The sequence below is a fragment of the Nerophis lumbriciformis genome, linkage group LG11 (assembly GCF_033978685.3).
Source record: "Nerophis lumbriciformis linkage group LG11, RoL_Nlum_v2.1, whole genome shotgun sequence".
In the NCBI taxonomy this organism is placed as follows: domain Eukaryota; kingdom Metazoa; phylum Chordata; class Actinopteri; order Syngnathiformes; family Syngnathidae; genus Nerophis; species Nerophis lumbriciformis.
Genome location: NC_084558.2, coordinates 20251734 through 20274905, shown reverse-complemented (window position 1 = coordinate 20274905; position 23172 = coordinate 20251734). Strand labels below are relative to the sequence as shown.

General features: G+C 40.0%; 1 protein-coding gene across 4 annotated transcripts in view; it reads right to left on the bottom strand.

The window, feature by feature from the left end:
* LOC133610639 (signal transducer and activator of transcription 5B-like) overlaps positions 1 to 23172 on the bottom strand; it is a 47949-nt gene that overhangs the window by 7373 nt on the left and 17404 nt on the right. The window contains exons 4-18 of one of the 4 annotated variants that reach the window (XM_061967087.1): positions 19829 to 19918; positions 19511 to 19688; positions 18674 to 18804; positions 15856 to 16007; positions 15573 to 15728; positions 15077 to 15256; positions 14895 to 14982; positions 14505 to 14627; positions 8021 to 8113; positions 7557 to 7763; positions 7329 to 7423; positions 4087 to 4229; positions 3539 to 3697; positions 2212 to 2263; positions 787 to 894 (exon numbers count right to left, since the gene is read on the bottom strand). In XM_061967087.1, coding sequence (XP_061823071.1) covers positions 787 to 894; positions 2212 to 2263; positions 3539 to 3697; positions 4087 to 4229; positions 7329 to 7423; positions 7557 to 7763; positions 8021 to 8113; positions 14505 to 14627; positions 14895 to 14982; positions 15077 to 15256; positions 15573 to 15728; positions 15856 to 16007; positions 18674 to 18804; positions 19511 to 19688; positions 19829 to 19918 — 1955 coding nt within the window. The remainder of the gene's footprint in view (positions 1 to 786; positions 895 to 2211; positions 2264 to 3538; positions 3698 to 4086; positions 4230 to 7328; positions 7424 to 7556; positions 7764 to 8020; positions 8114 to 14504; positions 14628 to 14894; positions 14983 to 15076; positions 15257 to 15572; positions 15729 to 15855; positions 16008 to 18673; positions 18805 to 19510; positions 19689 to 19828; positions 19919 to 23172) is intronic. The other 3 variants (XM_061967089.1, XM_061967090.1, XM_061967091.1) reach the window with 3 other exon arrangements.

Sequence of the window (23172 nt, the reverse complement as noted above, 5' to 3'; positions counted from 1 at the left end):
TTGTAGCCAGAAAAAAACAAAATAAATGCAACCCTTTTATTTCTGCCCCCTTTTTTATGGTTTTAAAGACCGAAATTTTTGGTTCACAAAATCTACACACATTTAGACTATTTCTGTCAAATGTTATTGACAAATATGTTTAAATCTGCATTAGTTAGCATGTCAATTTTGCTGAGATAATCTATCCACATCAGTAATGTGGCAAATTAAGATGCTGATTACACATCATGATTATTGCACAGGTATGCTTAGTGCTGTTGCGATCAATTATTTTAGTAATCGAGTAATCTATTGAATTATTTTGTTTGATTAATCGGGTAAATCCCACTTTATAACCTCAATGCGTATTTAAATATTTAAAAGAAAAAAACTAAAAATGTGCACTTTTAACATTTGTGCCACAGATCACAGTACACACACCATCGCTCTAAAAAGCGCTCTATTGCAGCGGCTGTACGGGAACTATGTCCGTGTATTTTAAGTTCTGGGCACTCCATATGTCCAGATTTTTATCAATTTCTATTAGTTACTTTAATTTAATGATTAATCGAAGCAACAGAATATGAATCAAAGCTTTTCTCTAACCAAATTAATTGTATAATCATTGCAGCCCTAAGTGTGTCTTTGTCTGGCCAATAGAAAAGGACACTAAATGAATACTTTACAATAAGGGTTGGATAATCTCAATATTTTATATAACTGTCAACTTTTTAAATGTTACAATGATAATCTGAAAAGCAGAAGGCGTACTTTTGTAGTTAAAAAAAAATAAGGGTACATGCTTACATTGAGGGGAAGGCGGCAAAATTGTTGGGGTTGACAACAGAGGGAGAAGATGTCTGGTCCATGAAGATGGGAGTTGTTCCGCTTGGTTCAGGGTTGGGAGTGGTGAATCTGTCACAGGGATGTGACACACTGTTTTATTACAACTCTACCACAATTATCATTATCTCATAATATCAACTTGATATTTTGAAGAAAACATTGAATTTCTTAGGGACACCATGTCTTAAAAATTTAACTTTGGCCTCTGAAGATTATGATAAAAAAAATGTATGCAACACAAATGGTATTCTGGCTTCTCACAGTCCAGAAACATGTTGCTATCACTCCTACACTATACTTTCTTTGGTCAAACCAAATGATGGGTTTGTTAACTTAAAATTGCATGAAAAAAACAAATACCCCCTTGAGTTAATAACTCACATAGTCATGTGAAAGGGAAAACTTTGTATATATCAAATGTTAAACCTTCATTGGATTGGTTTTAGTGTAGTGAAGAATATCAAAGTGTTTTTTTGTTAGCAGCCCTTGGTGGAAAAAGTTTGCACACCCCTGGTTTATAGGCCGGCTGCATCAATATCATGCCATTTAGAGTCTTACCTGATTCAGTGGTGATGGTTACATGCCAGACTTATTTTAGAATGTAGTCTTGGACCAGTTTTGGTCTGCACACACATTCATCGTTCAAACCAGACCAAACAAATAAACTGCACCCAGAGGGTAATCAAACTTCAGCTTGACAATCACTTATTCGTTATTTGGACTGTTAAAAAGCACAACCCACACAAAAAGCAGGAGCTGACCAAAAAAACTGAAAGAACCCTTAGGCGAACAACTGCAGTACATTCTTGGCATTGTATTGACCTGTCTACATTAGGTCACACATAACAGAGCACAAACCAAACAGCAAGAGCGCTGAGCCCAAAAGCACGCATCTAGCACACAGATGAGTCCTGTCTTTCAACAAGAAGCCTGGTAACCAAAATATAGGTAACACTTTTCCCGCAAGGTTGCACGTGTAGATCTGTTTGATGTTTGACTATGAACACTTGAAGGATTTAGACAAGGCTTAGGAGAACCTGACATGGTCAAATGAGACCATAGTTGAGCTCTTCAGCAAGAAGTTGCTTAGAATGTTCAGAAGCACATACATCAATCAATCAATCAATCAATCAATCAATGAATCAATCAATCAATGTTTACTTATAAAGCTCTAAATCACTAGTGTCTCAAAGGGCTGCACAAGCCACAACGACATCCTCGGCTCAGATCCTCCATCACATACATGCTGAATATGAACACAGAAACACCATTCCTACTGTCAAACATTGAGTTGTATGGGTGTGTGTGTGTTAGTGTAAAAAGGAGGACAGATTTAATTAGTATATTGCAGTATGTACTTAGTTAGTAGATCATGAAATAACTCACTCTGGCACAACTTGTTTGATCTGTGGTTTTACGTAACCATCCACTGCTTTTGCTGAAAGACAGACATAAAATGGACTTTAGATTAGATAATTTCGTGTAAGTGGTCAGGATGCCACCCGAACGCCTCCCTCAGGAGGTGTTTAGGGCACGTCCGACTGTTAGGAGGCCACGGGGAAGACCCAGGACACGTTGGGAAGACTATGTCTCCCGGCTGGCCTGGGAACGCCCCGGGATCCCCCGGAAAAAGCTGGACGAAATGGCTGGGGGGAGGGAAGTCTGGGCTTCCCTGCTTAGGCTGCTGCCGCCGCGACCCGACCTCGGATAAGCGGAAGAAGATGGATGGATGGATGGAATTTCGTGTAAACATTTTGCTACATTTCTTAATATAAATAAATATTCAAATGAAGTGAGAATTAATTTTTTTTTTTTTTAATTAATATGTCCTGTATTAAAGGGATCATATATTATGATCTTTGCTCAAAATGTTACATAGCTAATGTTTTACAGATACCATTCAAACGGCTTTTCAACCATCTCTTCAGGGTGTGCCGTTTTGTGGGCGATCTTATTTTCGTGACTCCCCTTTGACTGCGTCTTCTCCCCCATAGCTATGTTGTAGTTTTTAGCGCTTCCATAAGGAGTCTACTGACAGATATTAGTTAGAAATATACACTATTTTGTATTAGAAATGGCAATAGCGTTACTTGTTACACAATTGCGCCATTTGTCCCTCGTTAGTGGGACCTGAGTGGGGTGGGAGGGTGGGTGGGTGGGTGGTTTGGGTTTTAAGGGAAAGGGTGTGAATCATTTACTGCCTTTAAAATTGTACTGTTTTGACTTGTACTTTTTTCTGTCTGTTTGAAAATGCCAATAAAAAAAAGTTGAAAAAAAAGAAAAAAAGAAATGGCAATAGCGGAGAATGCATGTGCATGTACAAGCCAGTCTGCCCCACAACAACAAAAAGGAACTTTTTGACAACAACTTTGGGACTACAAAGGCGGACTCGCGCAAAGCTTTTTGGGTAAATCTATACTATATATGGAGATATCAGCTGACATCACACTTGATAAAACGTCACAAATTGGGCAAATTCCAAACAGCTGATTTGCAGGAAGTACAGTATGAAGAAAGGCAAAACTTTTTTTTTTTAAATATACCTGCCATGTCTCCATGGTTTGAGTTAAAACTTTCGGGACTTATGCAGATCCCAAATACACAAAAATAGATACCAACAGGTAAGAAAAGTTGGTTTTGCATAATAGGTGCTATTTAAGCCTCAGGCAGAGGAGTAAAGTGAATGGTCACAGGGTTTATTGCAGATACATACATAGTTGAGGCGTGTAGTACTTGGCAAAGACCTCATCTTTGAGCCGGTCAGGATAGAGAAACAGAAGATGATTCAGATCACTGATGCGGTCAGCTAAGGAGCGAATGGAGAAGTCCTTGGTTGTATAAGGCAAAAGATTCCATACGAGCCTTTCACCTGCTCAAAGATAGGAACAGAATCACATTCACCACTTTCACTAATACTCATTTTGCAGTGTATACTATTTCCGAAGATTCCTCATGTGTACATACAGTATGATCATAACAGATTACAGCAAATAGGTAACATTACTTATGAAAAAGACAAAATTTGGTTATATCAAGGAATGTTATTTTTCTTCCACTTGATTTCAGAAGAATGGTCTAAACTAAAGAAACACATTCGTCAAATGTACTTATGTACAAGCTTTCATTCAGCACTAAAATGAAAGACAGAAATGGTTCACCTGCAGGATTATTGCTGTTTCGAATTGAATATTACATTAACTTCAGTTGTTATTACATTCTTCTGATGACTAAAGAGTTACAGCAAGTGCACAAACTTGGTACCTGGTTTGTTGGGGTTCTCAGCCACCCAAGCAATGGTGATACCGCCAATCTCAGAGTCGCTGAATCTTAGCAGGAATGTGCCGTTAGGTTTGGACATTAGCATGTCCTGTGCCTGTTGCTTGTTAACAAAACCCAGGATGGCCCTGCAATAATCCAGATTTATTAACAAATGTTTTGATGTCTGTTAAATTTTGTTATGTTTTTAATTGACTGCCCGAAATTCAGATATCCAATTAGGCATTATTTTCTACTACTACTGTAAGTGAGGCATTTAAGCTGTGTAGTAATTTAAAAGTACCGTTTTTTCCGCACCATAAAGCGCCCTGGGTTATAAGCCGCGCCTTCAATGAACGGCATATTTCAAAACTTTGTCCACCTATAAGCCGCCCCGTGTTGTAAGCCGCATCTAACTGCGCTAAAGGAATGTCAAAAAAACAGTCAAATAGGTCAGTCAAACTTTAATAATATATTAAAACCAGCGTGATGTGGGCGCGCATGGAATCGTATATCAACATGGACGGAGCTGCGTGAAAAAAGCCACCCGGCCTCTTCGCGTAAACTTAAACTTACCTTAACCACTCGCTCATCTTTTCTTCATCCATCCCTTCGAGTTAGCTTTTATGATGACGCCGGCTGGAAAGGTCTCTTTTGGCAAGGTCTTCCTTTTGAATATCACCATGGGTGGAAGTTTCTGGCCATTAGCATGGCAAGCTAGAACCACAGTGAAGGATGACTTCTCATTCCCTGTGGTGCGAATATTCACCGTACGTGCTCCCGTTGTATCCACAGTGCGGTTCACATGAATATCAGTTGCTGTGAAATAGTAATCCGTGTGCGGATGGAGAGATTGCGTCTTTTCATGAACCGGATCCCTGTCGCTTAGTAGGAGCCATTTTGTGGTCTTTACAGATGTAAACACACAAAGGAAATGAAACGTACGGTAATATCCGCGCTCTTTTTCTTCTTCTACGCGGGCGGGTGGTTGCTTACAGTAGAAGAAGAAGCGCTTCCTGTTCTATGGGGGCGGGTGCTTACCTTGGCGGTTGCTTGCGTAGAAGAAGAAGCGCTTCCTGTTCTACCGGGAAAAAAGATGGCGGCTGTTTACCGTAGTTACGAGACCGAAACTTTATGAAAATGAATCTTAATATTAATCCATATATAAAGCGCACCGGGTTATAAGGCGCACTGTCAGCTTTTGAGAAAATTTGTGGTTTTTAGGTGCGCCTTATAGTGCGGAAAATACGGTACAGTAAATGCTTAGTGAAAACCAGTGGTGATTGTACAGCAAGCAGCGCACAAAATATCTGAGTACAAAAGAGGCTTAAATCTCCCTGCAAAAAGGAGATACAAGCAAAAAAATCCAACCATGCAATGGAATAGATCCCTATACGTTGTCAAAAAAAGATTTGTCGAGTGATATCAAGGATTATACGTCGGCCGCGTTCCCAGACATATCGAACTATTGTGCTTTAGACGCCATTCTATAGGACAAAACAGATGGAAAATTGGAACAACACGAGGTCTACGACTTCTTTGTGTGTGGTTGGGTCAAGCAAATTGGTATCAAGACTCTCCCAGTTAAATATGCATCGTTTTTGCTCAGATAAAGTTGCGTTTCATGATTGAAATTTGCGTCTAAGATGCCATGTTTGTTGCTGTCGCACGCGCCTTTTACGAGTAGCGTGTTTTCCCCTGTCTTTATCAAAATAGAACTATAGATGTCAACATTGTGTATGTGCTGAAAACTTTGTTTATGATTGTTGCTTTTGGTAAAAGCTTCACTCTTTTAGGTTTTGCTCACTTTTGCTTTTTTTTATTTAGACTTCCCGAGATGGTGCTTTTCAAAACACTCTTAGCAAAAATGTGTTTAAGAAATACATATTGTATCAAGATAATTAAATGGGAAATAATAAAGGTTAAATGTATATCAAACAAACCTTTAACAAAGTGATCATTGCAAACTCTGCTCCCTTGGACTGGAGTGTGACCCGCTTTTCTCGCCGTCGTTTCGTAAAATCTTGCACTCTTCCGACCTTTTTGATTACCTCGAGTGATTCTGAAGAAACGTTTATCCTTTTTGCGATTTGAACTTTTCTTACAGCCGAAAACAACTCTAGCATTGGGCATCAACGACAGCGTCGTTCAAAAAAGCTTTTATCAATTACGCCAAATAGCGAAAGTGAAACCGCTTCTATCAAGACATGATCTTGAGAAATTAATCCACGCCTTTATCTCGACTCGTCTTGATTATTGTAATGCCCTGTATGTAGGCATTAGCCAGGCCTCCCTCGCCCGCCTGCAGCTCGTGCAGAACTCTGCTACTCGTCTGCTAACACAGACCCGCAGACGTGAGCACATCACCCCTATTTTAGCGTCCCTTCACTGGCTCCCTGTGCGTTACCGTATCAATTTTAAACTCCTTTTATTTGTTTTTAAATGTCTAAACAACCTCGCGCCAACCTATCTCTCCGACCTCCTTCAGCCTTACTGCCCCACCCTATCCTTAAGATCAGCCGATCAGCTGCTGTTGACGGTCCCTGACACAAGGCTGAAGCTTAGAGGTGACAGAGCTTTCGCCGTTGCTGCTCCCAAGCTCTGGAACGACCTACCTCTGAGTGTTAGACAAGCCTCCTCTCTTCCTGTTTTTAAATCTCTCTTAAAAACATACTTTTATTCCATGGCTTTTAACACTGAGTGATATCCATCCTGCAATGGCGCCCCATAATACACCTGCTGTGATCCTGTTTTTATGTTTTTATTAATTCTATTTTAATTATTTATTTTTTATCGTGTTCTGTTTGTGTTGTGTTGTGTTTGCTCGGTACTCGTTTTATCTTTTAACCTGTTCATTGTACAGCACTTTGGCTACCCCTGTGGTAAATTTTAAATGTGCTTTATAAATAAAGTTGATTTGATTTGATTTGATTTTTTCTTCGAGAAAGGATAAATGGGGCCAAGTACCAATTTGAGAACAGAGCTAGCTTGACCAGACAAAGCATATTTAATGGAGCAAACAAGAGCCGGACATGACGTCAGTAAAATCCAAACAATAGTTAATCTTCTTTTAAAAATCTTATTTTGAATATCTTTTTTTAAATAGCGGTACGTTATCTGTACTGGAAAACATTAATGCTACGGTTATTCAATGTTATTTATTATGATGATAATTTGATGGATGATTTCATGAAGTACTTTTACAGTTACCAGTTTGTCGCAACAAAGAGGAAATATGTGGTTATTACCTATCATTCCAATGAGGCTTGAGATGTTTCTTCATGAGTTCCATAACACCATCGAACCACTGCCAGAAGGTGAAGTTACGTCCAGGTAAGCTTTCCTATAAATAGAATAGATGAGAATTGCTGAGTAACAGGTAGGTACAAGAACCTAAGATGTGCCACATTAACACGTTTCCCTTAAATTACAAAAGAGGGAGCGCATTAGTACTGGTGGAAAGACAATAGCCTTACCCTGTTAAACTGGGCCCATGATATGGTCATGTTGCGGAATTCTTCTGCATTATTACTTGTACTTGTGAAAGCTTTCTGCGCCAAGAAGACCAGATTATCCTCTGACAGCCCATGTTCACTATGCATTTCTGCTTTGTACTTCATATCAAGCGCCTCACAAAGTTGGGTCCATAGAACTTTGTCTGGCACGACAAATGGAACCCTGCCCTGGCAACACAAGGGTAAGAAAATGAGAGAAATCCTCCAAACTATTTTAAGTTGCTGCCCAAGTGACAAATATTGTTTTTTATGATAGCTCATCTAAAAAATCTAATTTTACAAAACACTATTTAACAAAAAGCAGAGTCTAGGGCAGTCCAGTTCGGTTTATTTTTATGGTATAAAAATAATACAAGATTAATATGACCTCTGACATACTTTACTGTAATGTCATATTGGAACAGGAATAGGACTATACAACTCACTGGTTCAGCAAAAGCGTTGTCCCATAGTACTGTTGCTGTGGCATTGTTGTCCTGACTACCATGAACTATCACTACGACAGGTAGTGATAAAGTCTGTGGATTAAAGAAAAGAGGGGAGGAACAAGGACAGGTTTAAAAATAGGTTAAAACATTGTGGATTTGTCTTATAAGTAAGGATGGGTATCGTTTACATTTGAACCAAATCGGTACATTAGAAACGGTGCCGCTGATCAAAGAACGGCCAAACGATGCCCGATATATGGAAAATATTCACATTTTGACAATGTTTATTTATTTTATACGGACATTTGTCACATGGAAGTGTAACAGATTACAGTGGAACCTTGATTTACAAACCCATCTTTTTCCAAACTTTTCAATTTACAAACCATTAGTTCAAGCCAAATATGCTTACGTGTGCGAACCATGTCTCTGTGTACGAACACTTCATTCATTCATTTTGTGTCCCACTGGCAGCCATTTTGGGGAGGTGAAGCCTCAACATTGCTTGCTGCGCTGTAGAGTACACTACTCAGTGTTTCTGTGTATGTGCCCCTTCTGTGTTTTTTTCGCCTTCGAAAAATTTTGTTCATTTTACTAACTAAATACCAGTCCCAAAAATACAACAGATCAGCGTGGATAGAAGGAGGGGATCGCCGTGGAGTTACAAAAATAACTATTTGCGAGGAGTACATCAATGGAGCCAGCAAATAATATAAAAGAATTGACGACGCAGGCTTTGTACCATAGCACGTTTTTAATTGTGAGTAGCCCAGTGTTGATTAACTAAGATCAAAAGTATTGGACACATAGGCTCGTAATCCTCAATCTATAACCCCAATGCCCCTGCTCTCGGTCTTTCTAACATCCGGTTTGCCGCAATGCATTGTGGAACATGCAGTATTTTAGTTAACCCTTTGTTAGGCTATGAAGTAGAAAACAACTCAATTCAATGTCGGTGTTTCTCAAATAATCAATATCAATTACATGTATAAATCAAATCAATTCCCTTTTAACTCTTTTTAGCTGTAAATAATAATAGATCAATTTATCAGCAATTAAATCAAGCATGCAAATTACGAATGATCATCACACATGAACTATATAGCCCATAAGTTACAACATCCTCCCCCCATGAACTACGTTCATCTAAATCTCAAGACAGTACAGTAACTGAATAGGTCTTCTTAGCAACGTCCCTGAGGGGGTGCGGACTATGCACGACCTGACAAGTCCATCTTGGCCTATAAACAGTTCTGTGATTCTTCCAAGTTTCCAGGTTTGTCTGGGGGTGTCGTCCTCTCCAACGAGTACAACATCACCCGCTCTCAGTGGGGTGGGTGTCGGTGTGTCACAGCGGTGTGCTGACTTCAAGTCCAGCAAGTAATCCTTACGCCAGGCGTTCCAGAAGCTGGTTGTGAGTCTCTGTCTGTACTTCCATCTTCGAGTGATCTCTGCCTTGTTTGCAGTTGGGTGCTGAAAGTTAGCAGGGAAGGGCTTTGGTGGCAGAGAGGTCAGCCGTTTTCCCACCAGAAAGTGGGCTGGGGTCAGCGGCTGTGGTTCATCCACTTCATTGTGCACAAATGTCAGAGGCCTTGAGTTTATGATCACCTCCACCTCTGTCAGTACTGTGCACATCTCTTCAAAGTTGAGTGAAGCTCTCCCTAGAACTTTCTTCAGGCATGTTTTTACTGATCGGACGAGCCTCTCCCAGAATCCAGCCCACCAGGCTGCTCGCTCTGCAATGAACTTCCAGGTGATGCCCTTTTCTGAGAAGAACTCTAACAGCTGGGGTTCTTTGATAGCTTTCCACAGCTCCTTCAGGTCTTGATCAGCTCTCTTAAATGTTCTGGCATTGTCTGAGTAGATTATTTTGCAGAATCCTCTTCTGGAGATGAATCTTTTCAGCGCTAACAGGAATGTCTCTGTTGACTGATCTGAGACCAGTTCCAGGTGTACTGCTCTGGTAACAGCACAAGTGAATAGCGCGATGTATGACTTCTTCCCAGAATCATCTGCTTTCACATAAAGTGGCCCTGCAAAATCCACACCTGTGACTTCGAATGGTGTAGATTCAGTTATTCTGTCTTTGGGCAAGGGCGCAGTGATCTGCTGTCCGGCTTTTGCCTTGAATCTTTTGCAAACTGTGCAGCTGGCCACAGTTCTCTTCACAAGCTGCCTGGCACGCAGGATCCAGTATCTCTCCCTTACTTGAACGAGAGTGTCTCTCACTCCTGAGTGCATCACTTTTTCATGACAGCTTTGTATCAGCAGTTCTGAATATCTGTTTTTATTGGGCATAATCCATGGGTGGTGCTCTCTGTATGTGAAATCGGACTGCTGCAGCATTCCTCCCACACTGAGCAGCTCGTGTTCATCCAGGAAAGGTTTGAGTTCTTTAATCTTGCAGTCATTATTTAGGCCCTTTTCCACTTTCAGTTGTTTGATCTCCTGGCTGAAAATCTGTTGTTGTGTTGTCTTGATCCAGTACTTTTCTGCCTCGAAGAACTCATCAGCAGTTAGTTCTCCTTTTTTCTTTGTTTTTGTTTGAGCATTGGCTATGAATCTCTTTATCCAGGCTGTCACTCTGAGGACTCTTTTCAGCTTGCTGTATCTTTCCAGTTCTAAAACTGGTTCAGCGGGGTCTGTGTCATTTGCAGCGAGCTGCACAGTGATCTGTTGGCTGGACCTTAGCTCTGCATTCACCTTGTCTGGAACATTGTAATTTTCAGTCTCCTCTGACTGATCAGTTGATGTCAGAACGCTGGGCCCGTTCCACCATAGGTGGTTCTGTATCAGCCCTTCAACACTTTGTCCTCTTGTGGGGAGGTCAGCTGGATTTATCTTCCCTGGGATGTGTGACCATCTCTCAGGGTTGGTCAGTGACTGGATCTCAGTCACTCTGTTTGCAACAAACTGTTTACACTTCTGAGCTGAGCTGCAAATCCAATGCAGTGTAATCATAATCTTCGCTGAGTGAGGAATGACTGAGGAAACAACAGTCTCTTCTTTAACATTGGGGGGCTGTACCTCACTTTTCTCACTGGTGCACAGAGCAATGTGATGCCTCCTTCCACATTTTTCACATGATGCATCCTTCACTTTGCATGTTTTTGCATTGTGTTTCTGTCCCAGACACACAAAACATCTTCCCATTTTCTTGATCTTTTCTTTGCGTTGAGGAATGCTGTTAGTAGGGCAATGCTCAGATTTGTGTTCTGCACTGTCACAGAATATACTGTTGTGTGTCTTCTGGCTGACTGTGTGCAGTGCAGCAGCAGATTACATGCTGCGTCTGTTCATTTTTGTGCCATTGGATGAGCATAACTGCTTCCATGGCTTACTTTCTGGTTAGTGTTCTTTCTGGGTGTATGACGTTGTCATTTGCAGTGTTCTTTCCCTGCTCTGAACCTCCTTCTGTAGGAATTTGACTATTTCATCAACCTTCCATTCATCATCATTTCCCCTCTGATGGCTATATTCAAGAGCTATGTCATCTGGAATCATCTTCATTAAAATTGGGCATAGTAGGCTTCCATAAGTGTCTGACACTACACTCAGTGACTCCAAGCTCCTAAATGAATTTCACATTCATCATATAGCTGCCTTAATGCATGCACATCAGAGGATTTCTTCACAGGAGTTAGATTCAGCAGCCTTGACATGTGAACATTGATCACCAGATCTTTCCTTCCAAATCTGCTTTTCAATAACGTGATAGCACTGTCATAATTAGCATATGTAAGCATAAGACCTGCTACTGCCTTTGCAGCTGTTCCTGTGAGGTACGTTTTCAGGGAGGTAAACTTCTCACGTTTGCACAATGCATCATTCGTGTGAATAGCGGTCTCAAACTGGCTTCAAAACTCCTGCCATTGTATTTATCAATCATCAATTTCGGTAGCTTTACAGACTGTCTGTGTGCTAATGAGTTAGCCGAGTTAGCGTCGCTCACCCTCTGCTGTGTTGATGCTTGTTGCTGCTGGTTTTCATCCTCTTTTCCTCACCATGCGCTGTGCGCGGCTCTTATACGAGATGACACGTTGTTTGTAGTCCTCCGTATTTTCGATCTCGTGCTCCAAGTCATCCAACGCTGTGAGCTGTTCAATTCCATTGTCCAACTCAAATAGACTGTCCTCCTCCGCGGACAACATGTCCAATAAAGTACTCAAGTTATCAATGTCCGGATCTGGCTTGGTCATTTCTCCGTCTATCTGATTTAAAAGACGTGTAGTAGTACCTATGATTGCACCCCGTTTTCTTCTCATTCTTTCCATTTCGATCCTACGTTCCTCTTCTGTCCTCTGAGCAGCAGCTTTAGCTTCTCCCTCGCTCATCTTTTTCCGGGTTTTTCGGCACCAAAAAATGTAGATTAACTACAATCAAAAGTATTAGACAGGACGTCGGAAATGTGTAATAAAGTTGTACTTTATATAAGAAAAAATGGGCATACAAAACGATCCTTTTATCTTGTTATCTGTCGTTCATTCATTAGTTAAACAACTTGCACTGAGCCTAGTCTATAAAATCCGCTACACCTCCCTGATACCGAAGTACATGTCAAACTACTTCCTTAACATAAATGACAGCCATAACCACAACACCAGGGGGAGCTCCACTAACCACGTTAAACACAGATTCCGATCTAACAAAGGTCTTAACTCATTCTCTTTCATGCCACATCAATATGGAATGCACTCCCAACAGGTGTAAAAGAAAGGGCATCTCTATCCTCCTTCAAAACCGCACTAAAAGAACACCTCCAGGCAACTTCAACCCTAATCTAACACCCTCCCTTCCTTCCTACCTCCCCGGATTGTAAATAATCAAATGTAGATACTTATTCTTATGCTTTCTGATCTCTCTCTCTATGTCCACTACTTGCTGTACATATCCTACCAAGTCAGTCCTACACTGTTCCAATGTCCATTTCTCTGATGATGCAATTGTTGATGACTAAAGTGTTGATATCAACCAAACCTAACGCCCCCCCACCCCCTCCACATCCCACACCCCGATTGTAAATAATATAAATAATTCAATGTATATACTCTTGTGTGATGACTGTATTATGATGATAGTATATATCTGTATCATGAATCAGTGGACCCCGACTTACAACAAGTTGAAAAACTTATTCGGGTGTTACCATTTAGTGGTCAATTGTACGGAATATGTACTACACTGTGCAATCTACTAATACAAGTCTCAATCAATCAATCAAAAACCCTTAGGCTGTAATCCTCAATCTACAACCACAACGCCTCTGCTCCCGGTCTTTCTAACATCCGGTTTGCCGCAATGCATTGTGGAACATGCAGTATTTTAGTTAACCCCTTGTTAGGCTATGAAGTAAAAAAACAACTCAATTCAATGTCAGTGTTTCTCAAATAATCAATATCAAATACATGTATAAATCAAATTAATTCCCTTTTAACTCTTTTTAGCTGTAAATAATAATAGATCAATTTATCAGCAATTAAATTAAGCATGCAAATTATGAATGATCATCACACATGAACTATATAACCCATAAGTTACAACACCCAGACCTTTCTGGAAAAATATGCCAAAGCGGACTTATATCACACAGCGGTGGAAAAGACGTTCGCGGGACACAAGTCAATAAAGGATCACCTTCTTCAGCAGCTTGTCTTTGAACACGCATGCACGTAAAGTTGATTGTACTTTAAGGGCACCGAGGGGGCTTCTGTGTGTGTGCGCGTGTTGGCAGAGCAGCTGCATACAGGACAGTTCAGTATGTCGTCGTTATTGTTTTGGCTTGTTAATAAACAAACAGTTGATCCATTACCCCCTTGTTATGTTTGTTTGATAAACAGTATTATATTTGTGTACAAAGTGTACAGAATTTCCCTAAAATTTGGACTTTTGTTGACGTTGGAACCCAGTTTTCATGTAAACATCGTTTCTTGCAGAGAAATATGCTTTACTATAAGAACTTTTCTATTTATGAACCACGTTCAAGAACCAATAAAGTTCGTAAATCGAGGTTCCACCGTGGTAATTTAAACATTTCAACAGTATAAATAGAATAACTAAATTATTTCAGAATTATCGCAGCAAAACCAGCAGCAATACAGAAAACAGAGAATTCACAAAAAATTAATTGCATTTGCTGTCAACAATTCAGGGAATTGCGAATGCACCTTGCTTGCCGTAATTGTTGCTTAATGAGTAAATACTGTATTGGGTGCTGTTAGGAGCGCTACAGCAAAATATGTTTGCTGTGTTGGAGTTCAGCACTGCTGCTGGCGAGTAAAGGTCAGCAATATAGCATTAAAAGAGTGTCTGACTCTGTGTCAGGATGCTTAGCCACATGAGCCTGCAATCATTTAGCCGTATTTTTTGCACCTTTTGATTGCATCGGTGCCATTATGGAACAGAGTTATGGCACTCATCCCTACATATAATTACTGATAAAGCCATCAAATACAAAAATAAAGGGTCATTGGCAAGTTCTTACTTTGACATTAAAGACCAACTCATTGCCTCCAATGCTGAACTGTGACTCAAACAGAACAGTGAACTTTTCCTCCGTCACTGACTCTGCTCCTCGGCGGTCCGAACGCTTGATCCGCTTTAGAGACTGCGCACATACACAAAACGGATGCACTATTTAAACCTTCAAATAAGCACATGCAATAATAGTAGGAACAAAGGCAACAGATATCTGATTTGTCCCAAAAGGAAAAGGCAGGCTGACCATGCACGTCAAAACAGTGTTAAAACGTAAGAACTGATGAATGTGCTTGCCTAAAGCGATTAAAATACATGTAATGGCTTCTTCTGATATGCCACTTAATGACATTTCATCATAAATAGAAAAAGTGGTTAAGGTGAGACGTCCTCATACCATGTTTCTGAAGTGTGCACTGAGGGTGCCTGTGGCCTGGTGATACTCCATGACACAGTTGTTGTTCAGGATTTCCCCACTACTTTCACTTCAAATGGAACAGAATAAATAATCAGTTACAGAAGCAGTTCGTAAAAAAAGCATGATTGTACACTATAATCTATGATGACACTAAATCTGACCTGTGTGTGCTTTCATTCTTGAGTAGAGCTTTGGCCTGTTGCTCACTAACAATGACAGCCTTGACTTGAGGTGGATTCATGTGGACATTAAGTTTCCCGGCCACCAGAAGGCGCACTGTGGCTGCAAACTTGGTCTGGGTCCTTAACACCTGGGGCGGTTGCTTTTCAATGATGAAGGTGCTAGACATAAAAATAGTATTAACATGCTGAAGTCAATTTTCCAAAGCAAATGAGACATGTAGTATTTTGTATGATTCATTTTGTATGAATTGTAAGGAAACAACTTTGATCTCAAGACAATAACCCAATAACGATTATTAGAAGAAGTTCTCCAACAAGAATTCAACATGTTTTGAAATATCTATGCGATTATGCTGCAGTGTTGAACACCAACAAAATTGACTCAATCCTGAGGTTAAAACATTGTCTGTTAATATCATTATATGTTCCCTTCTCTCTTTCAATAATTTAATTGTTTTGCAGGTACAAAGATCACCTAGTGACTAAGGCAGAGATTATATCTGTAATGTCAGCATTGAGTTTGTTGAGTAGATCTTCCATGGGGCCTGGCAGAGGAAGTTGTTGAGTAAGATGTTCACAGCGTCGGATTTGCTGCCTGTTAGTCCAGATTAGATCTGCCAGCTTCTCACACCTATAGACAAGAGGACAGGGACAAAACATGACAGGTTCTTTTATTTTTCACAATACGTAATCTTAAAACACAAGTGAACTGGAAAAACCTTATTTATCACAAAATTAAGTATCTCTGTTATTTGTACCAGGACTGGAGGATATCGAGTCCTCCCTCATGAGGACCCCCATTGCCTGCTAGCTGCTGCCTCCTCTTCCACTGGATAAGCTCCTCATCCAGGATCAAAGTCTGTTGTTTCCTAAGAACGACCAGGGTTTTCTGGTGTTGTTCTGACAGGTCCTGCATACACACAAACAGCATCACACTGAGAAGACCAGTGGTCGGCCATGCTAAGAAAGATTTTTGCTCAACCAGGACAAATTTGAGGATTAAAGCTGGTAATTTATGTGTTGGAAATGGCCCACTCGGGAGCAGGCTAGATTTGGGAATACTACACAGGATCAGAGCAAATAACAGTACGACAATAACTTCATTGGCTACCCATCAAACACCGTATCTATATTAAAATAATTCTCCTCACTTTCAAAGCTATCCATAACCTTTCTCCGTCATATCTCTCTGACCTACTCCATGTTGCCATGCCCTCACGTACCCCAAGATCCTCTTCATCCATCCATCTCACTGCCCCATTATATAAACTGTCCACCATGGGTGCCCGAGTTTTCAGCCGCTCAGCCCCTCATCTTTGGAACTCATTACCACCAGACCTTCGTAATATAGACTCAATATCCCTTTTTGAATTGAGACTCAAAACACACCTATTCCTGACTGCTTTTTCACTGTAAATCTTATCGATCTTTGTTGTAGTTGTTGTTTTTATTCAATTGATTTTATTGTTTTGATTTTGTACAGTGTCCATGAGTGACCTGAAAGGCACCTTATAAGTAAAATGTAATATTGTTATTATTATTATTATTTTATTATTATTAACCCCAAACCAATAAGAGATCAGAGCCTTTTAAAAAGCTTTGCCCACTGACCAGTCATTAAAAAAATGACATTGCCATTCATTAACAATTCTGTGGAGATTCCCACAAGTATCGGAAGTAAAAGAATTAAAACTAAAAGCAAAAATTTGCTGGACTGGGCAAAAATGGTTGTTGTAAAAGGGATCGGCTCTTCTGCGGTCATAGTGACACAGTGAACTTGTGTACTTACAGCGCCGCTAAAAAGGACAGACGGTAGTTTATTTTACTTTACATCTTCATTTTTTTATTTTCTATAAATAAAAGTGTACTTAATATCAGACCCCTTTTATTTGTTTACTTATTTTTGCTGCCGCAGCCTGAGTGACAGTTGGTACTGCATGATGCCCTCATTTCCTTTATTCTTCTATTTCTGGTGCATCAATGTCCATATCTTTCAAGTGTGTCTTAATGTAATGATATAACCTGACCATACCACAGACACACTTAAAACATTGTACTGGTATGGCACAACTTATTGCTTTGAATATCATTTCTATATTTCATTTTTGTGAGCTACAATGATGTCTGATAATATCTGGAGTGCTACTTAAACAATAGAACAACAATGTTCAACTACACAATTAAAAGAAAAGTAGTAATATATGACAGTTTATTTATATGTACAGTATGTATTTGTTCGTTAATGATGTGACAAATTTAAGCATCCACATAGTCTGCATTTAGCAGCTGCAACCTTTCTTTGAGAAAGTGTAATATCTTTATATAATTTGTACAGTATGTAATATAAAAGATTGTTCTTTTCAACAGAAGTAGGCTGCTGTGTTGTTGGTACATTGTTCACGTTTGTGATTGGTCGTCTGCAGCTAACACCATCCCTTTTGTGTGTGAACGCGCTCATGACTATACGAAACCAGAAAATAAAAATAATAAAACTGATAAAAATGTTCAAATCTTTGTAACTCACTTATGCCAAATCTTCAATGTTTGGTTAAGTCTGAAAACAAAGAAGAGATCCTGCCAGGATAACTTGGTTGGTTGTACAAGCCCAAGGAAGCAAAGTGCTGATCACGGCCGCTTTACAGTCATGATATCAAAATATTGATTTAAAAGTTGACGATTCGGCAGACAATGAATCCCTCTTCTGTCGTATCTAGGGAGACGAGTTAAGCGCCTGCGGCTCCTGCATAGAGGATGTGTGTGTTTAGGATGGTGGGGGATGCGTGGCCTGTTGGGGCGCAATCAGACACAGCTGACCGTTCCACCGTGCGCCACAGGCGGCCAAAGGACCACAGTCAGCATCGGTGGAACTTGCTGGAAATTGGACGCAGCCTCGACCAGTTTGCACGGGCAGGATGTCTCCATCACTGCTACCCTCTGGCAAAAGGTAATAATCCTTGCGCAGGTTCACCTATGAAAACCTTGTTACAACTTTTACATCCTCGTCTAGTCAAGTTTGGTAGCCTCCTCCTGAGGACCGCAATACACCATTTAATATCTATTGTGTTTATTTTTCATCAGCTTTTAAGACTTTTTCTTTTTTTGAGGTTAAAAAGTTGCAAAAGTAATCTGGGTTTTATGCTCTTCAATGAAAAACTGTATTAGTCATTCTATATGTATCTTTTATCAACTTTGGGCAAGTCACATTACTGCACTTAGAGACCAGTATAAGTAATACATCACAAACTGTTTTATGTCCGGGGGAAAAAATATATATTTTCACCATCGTCGACAGATCGGTTTAGTTCAATTTCCTTTTAAAGTATTAAAATAATATAAGATCAATATGTTCTCTGACATGCTTTAATATGTATGTATCTTCGCGCGCGCGCGCACGCACGCACGCACACACGCACACACGCGCACACGCGCACACACACACACACACACACACACACACACACACACACACACACACACACACACACACACACACACACACACACACACACACACACACACACACACACACACACACACACACACACACACACACACACAGTATATGCTGTGTCATACAAGCCTGTATTTCTGTAGTGTGCTTGCTTCTCTGGCCAGCCAGGTCTCCAAAGTAGCTCTCTTGTTTTGGAGAGTGGTTTCCCTTTGGGTGCGCTCTGCTGGAGGCAGGGAGCTCAAATTGCTCAACTGGGCTGACAGAAAAAGAAAAAAGATGATATAAGTGGGGCACACGCTCTGTCCACTGGTCAGTATGCACTTACCTGTGTTAATGCACATGTGTGCTTCCGCTAACATAACAGTATGGGAAACACTATATGCTTACAGAATTAATGTTATTAGAAGCTCCATACAAAGCTGAAGGCAGTATATCAAAATATCCAATAGTGATTTCACTGCTTTGCCTTGCCACTGACATGATTGGTAATTTAACTACTGTGAATATCATGATGGCTTGATTGAATCACAGCTTGTTGGCCATCTTTGGAAATGTCAGCACCACTTGCATAACTTTGTTTACCTACTGTCCACACATTGATTGACTAATAAATACCCTCCCTTCTTCTTTTTTACAATTTATGAACTGAATAAGAATAAAACAACATTTCCATTAAAAAATGTAAATAGAAAGCAAGAGGATTCAAAGCAGTGTGGCTGGCTGGTATATAATATTGTATATTATTTCACTTACACACCCCAAAGTGGAAATGCAAGCCTGGTCGAAGATTATATAATCTGAATTTATTATATGAACTGAACTGTCATGGAATTCTGAACTGATTGGTACCACTCGGTGGAAATGTGACATTTACTCGTCACAAATTCACCTTGTGATTCAGAGTACATTTCACATTGCTCACGTGCCGCAAGTGCATGTTAGTACATAATGGGTGCGCTCACCCTGGAGACGCAGGTTTTCCTGGTACTGGATGATGAAATACTCCTGGCTGTGCTGAAGCTTTCTCAATTCATTTTCAGTCTCCTGTGTGGCTAATCGGAGCTCCTCAAAGGACTGGTTGATCTGCTGATGCCGCTGGGAGAGGCTGTCCAGGACCTGCCCCCCACTCGCACAACTCACCTGAATACAATCATTAGAATGAATAGAAAGATTAAGGTTGTGTTCCAAAACACAATACTTCCCAATTTACACCATATTCTTCCATACATGCACAAATCCCATGTTAGATGACACATTGAAAGGATCGCCATGACACTTACATTTGAAGCTTCTTGAACCAACCGCTGCTCAGAGAGCAGGATGTGTTTGATGCAGCGCACAAGCTCCAAAGGACAGCGGTCATATGTGCTCTGCACAGACAGAGAATATTTTGTTAATACTGTCATCTGACACCTGTAAGACCTTCAGTAGGAGATTTTAATAAGATACTTTATTGATCCTCTGCAATAATCACTTTGTTGAATCAACCACATCTACCGACAGTACAGTACCGTATAAATCATAAGAATGCAAATGCAAAAATAAAACAACCTCTCAGGATGTAACGATATGAACATTTTATATCACGGTTACTATTATCGAGGTATTGCTGAATGAGCCCAAAAAGTAGGCTACTTACACACACTGAACTATTTTAATCAAGCGTTATTTAAGATAAATAAACAACACACACACACACAGACACACAATAGATACTTTCCTTGGCAGAGGCAAACATTAAATATTGTTCTGCTTCTGAAAATCAATATTATATATTATCTCCTTCCGTTATAATTTGATAAGGTTTTAGGCTCAGTATTTCTTAATGATAAAGGAAAAACAGCATGCTTAATTTCTGGTTGATGTGACATCATATGCGTTCTTTTCCTGTTGATTATAGACACGTTCGTTTATGGATTTTTATATGTACCATTACTGTATAGTAGTCATGTTTTAAAATGTTGGTTTATTTTCTGAATAGCATCGATAGTCTGGCAACTACTGAAGATATTTTTATTATGACCACATTTTGAAAATGTAAAGAAGATACAGTACATTTTTTGAAAAAGGGTACCGGTATTGTTTATGTATGGTGTTTGTTTCATGTATGGTGATTTGTATCGCTTGTAATAGAAAAAATCCCCCATAAAACTTCATATTTATCACTCTGTAATAAGAGAGCACAGTCTAGGTTGCATGTGCTCAATTGGATATCTTTAGGGTTGCCAACTCCCTGAAAAAAATAAAGGACACCTTGACGGCAGGACCGGTATTCCGAAAAAATGTGCTGATTCATAAAAAAAAAAAATGCAACCAGCTGCGTAATCCGATAATTAGCAACATAACTAATGGACGGATTTAGATGATATTTTCAGAAAATTTCAAAATAGGTCCTGGAACAAGTGCTTTTGTAGTTTTTATTATGATTTATATATGAGCTTGTCAAAAAACCTGTTGTTGACATTTATTCTGTCACCATACAGTAGACACAAACAATCGGCCATGAATTTTAGGTTAATTAAGGTTTCTACTGTTTTTGTTTTCTGGTATGTAAAATAATGCTAAAAATAACCACAATAAAGCAACGTTTTTTTACCTTAATTGCTATAGCTATTTTGTTTGAGGAAACAGTGTTGATGCGCATGCGTGCGTATGCTCAGTAATTTTGGGAAGCAAAATTTTACATGTAGCACATTTTCTCAGAAGACCGGCCAAACGTATCGTCTTCACCCCTATCAGGGTAGTGATTGGTTTGGCCTTTTTTGTGAAACGATGCAATTTGAATCAAACTTAGATTGTATTAAATGCATGTTTTGGAGTAATATGAATAGGCTACCTGGGAAACAAATTGCTCAACAGCTTGAGTTTAATGCAAAATAAAAATATATACATATCAAAATAAAGTAAATATAACTCTTAAAATTATATTCTGCTTGACTTCCGGTTGGTTTTTGGTGTTGCCTGGTGGCCAACAAACCGGTAAAGGTTTCCACTGTTTTTTTTCGTCTCGGACTACCACTACTAGCAGCAAGCTGTTTAACTTCACACAATCCACAAGAGGTGGGGGAAATACTTGATTTTTAGATGCATCGCAATTCGGACATGGCCGATTATAGAATTGATTTGTAAACGTCAATAATCGATTTGTTTATTGTTAATAAAGTAATGCAGACAGTTCTAAAATGTGGCTGACTGCAGCGAACCACCTCACCGAGAAATCCGACCAGCTCCTCTAATATAGGGCACTTATGGTCCAGTTTTGCACACATTTTCATTATTTATTACAGGCGAGAATTATTCAACTGATTCTTATTCCGGGCAGCACGGTGGAACAGGGGTTAGTATGTGTGCCTCACAATATGAAGGTCCTGAGTTCAATCCCGGGCTCGGGATCTTTCTGTGTGGAGTTTGCATGTTCTCCCCGTGACTGTGTGGGTTCCCTCCAGATACTCCAGCTTCCTCCCACCTCCAAAGACATGCACCTGGGGATAGGTTGATTGGCAACACTAAATTGGCCCTTGTGTGTGAATGTTGTATGTCTATCTGTGTTGACCCTGCAATGAGATGGCGACTTGTCCAGGGTGTACACCGCCTTCCGCCCGAATGCAGCTGAGAACGGGACAAGCGGAAGAAAATGGATGGATGGATGGATGGATTGTAATTCCAAATGAATAGGGTTTTTTTAAGTTGTAGGTGATAAATGCTTATTTGATGAAACAAAAAAAGGTAAAACTGCATCATACATAAATTAAAGATGCATCAATAATCTATTTTTTATAGAATCGTAGCTCCTAAAACGTAATCGTAATCGAATCGTCAGGTGCCCAAAAATTCCCACCTCTACAATCCACCATGGGCCATAGAAAAAAATGCGGCGGCAAACCACGCACCTTTTCCAGCCACATATTTTCCTTTACCTAATCAAATTTGTATTTCTGAAGCCGTTTTGTCTTTTTTTCCTCGGAGAAGAATGCCTACTGAGGTTGTCACTCGTTTGCGTAGCATCGGTCTCGGCGTCATCCCTGTTAGACATGCTTTTGTGTTCTCGTCTGTTTTCTGCCGGTATTTTCGTCACACACGCCAGTGTATCAACCAATGAGATGAGCCACATTCTGTGTTGAAATGGTCACTTGTAAGGGTGCTGTCTGCTCATTGGTCGTGGGGCAGTTAAGGGCTGCAGCTTTACGGTAAAATGCAATATAAAGCGACCTGTCATGCAATAATTCCATTGACATTTCAAAGACTTATGATTTACACGGTGATACGGGACAAAGTCTGTCCCATTACAGATTGATAAGGCACACGTACTTATATTACTAAATACGGAACAATTCAGTTTTTTTAAGGGACGGTTGGCAACCCTAGCTATCTTAGTAGCTCAGACAGCAATGTGTTAATAGAAGTTTAGATTGGGGTTATATGCTTTGAAATGGGGAAAGACGTTAATGTGTCTTGTATTTGTACTACTTTCACGACAACTCACATGACTTTCTTCTCATTCATTGTGGTAGAGTCACAGTACATTAAACAGCTGAGCGTTTATTGACTTGAACTTTCAATTGTTCCACTGCAGCCAAACTAGACACCCATTGGATAAATGCTCAGTTCTGTCCTGCCCATGGAC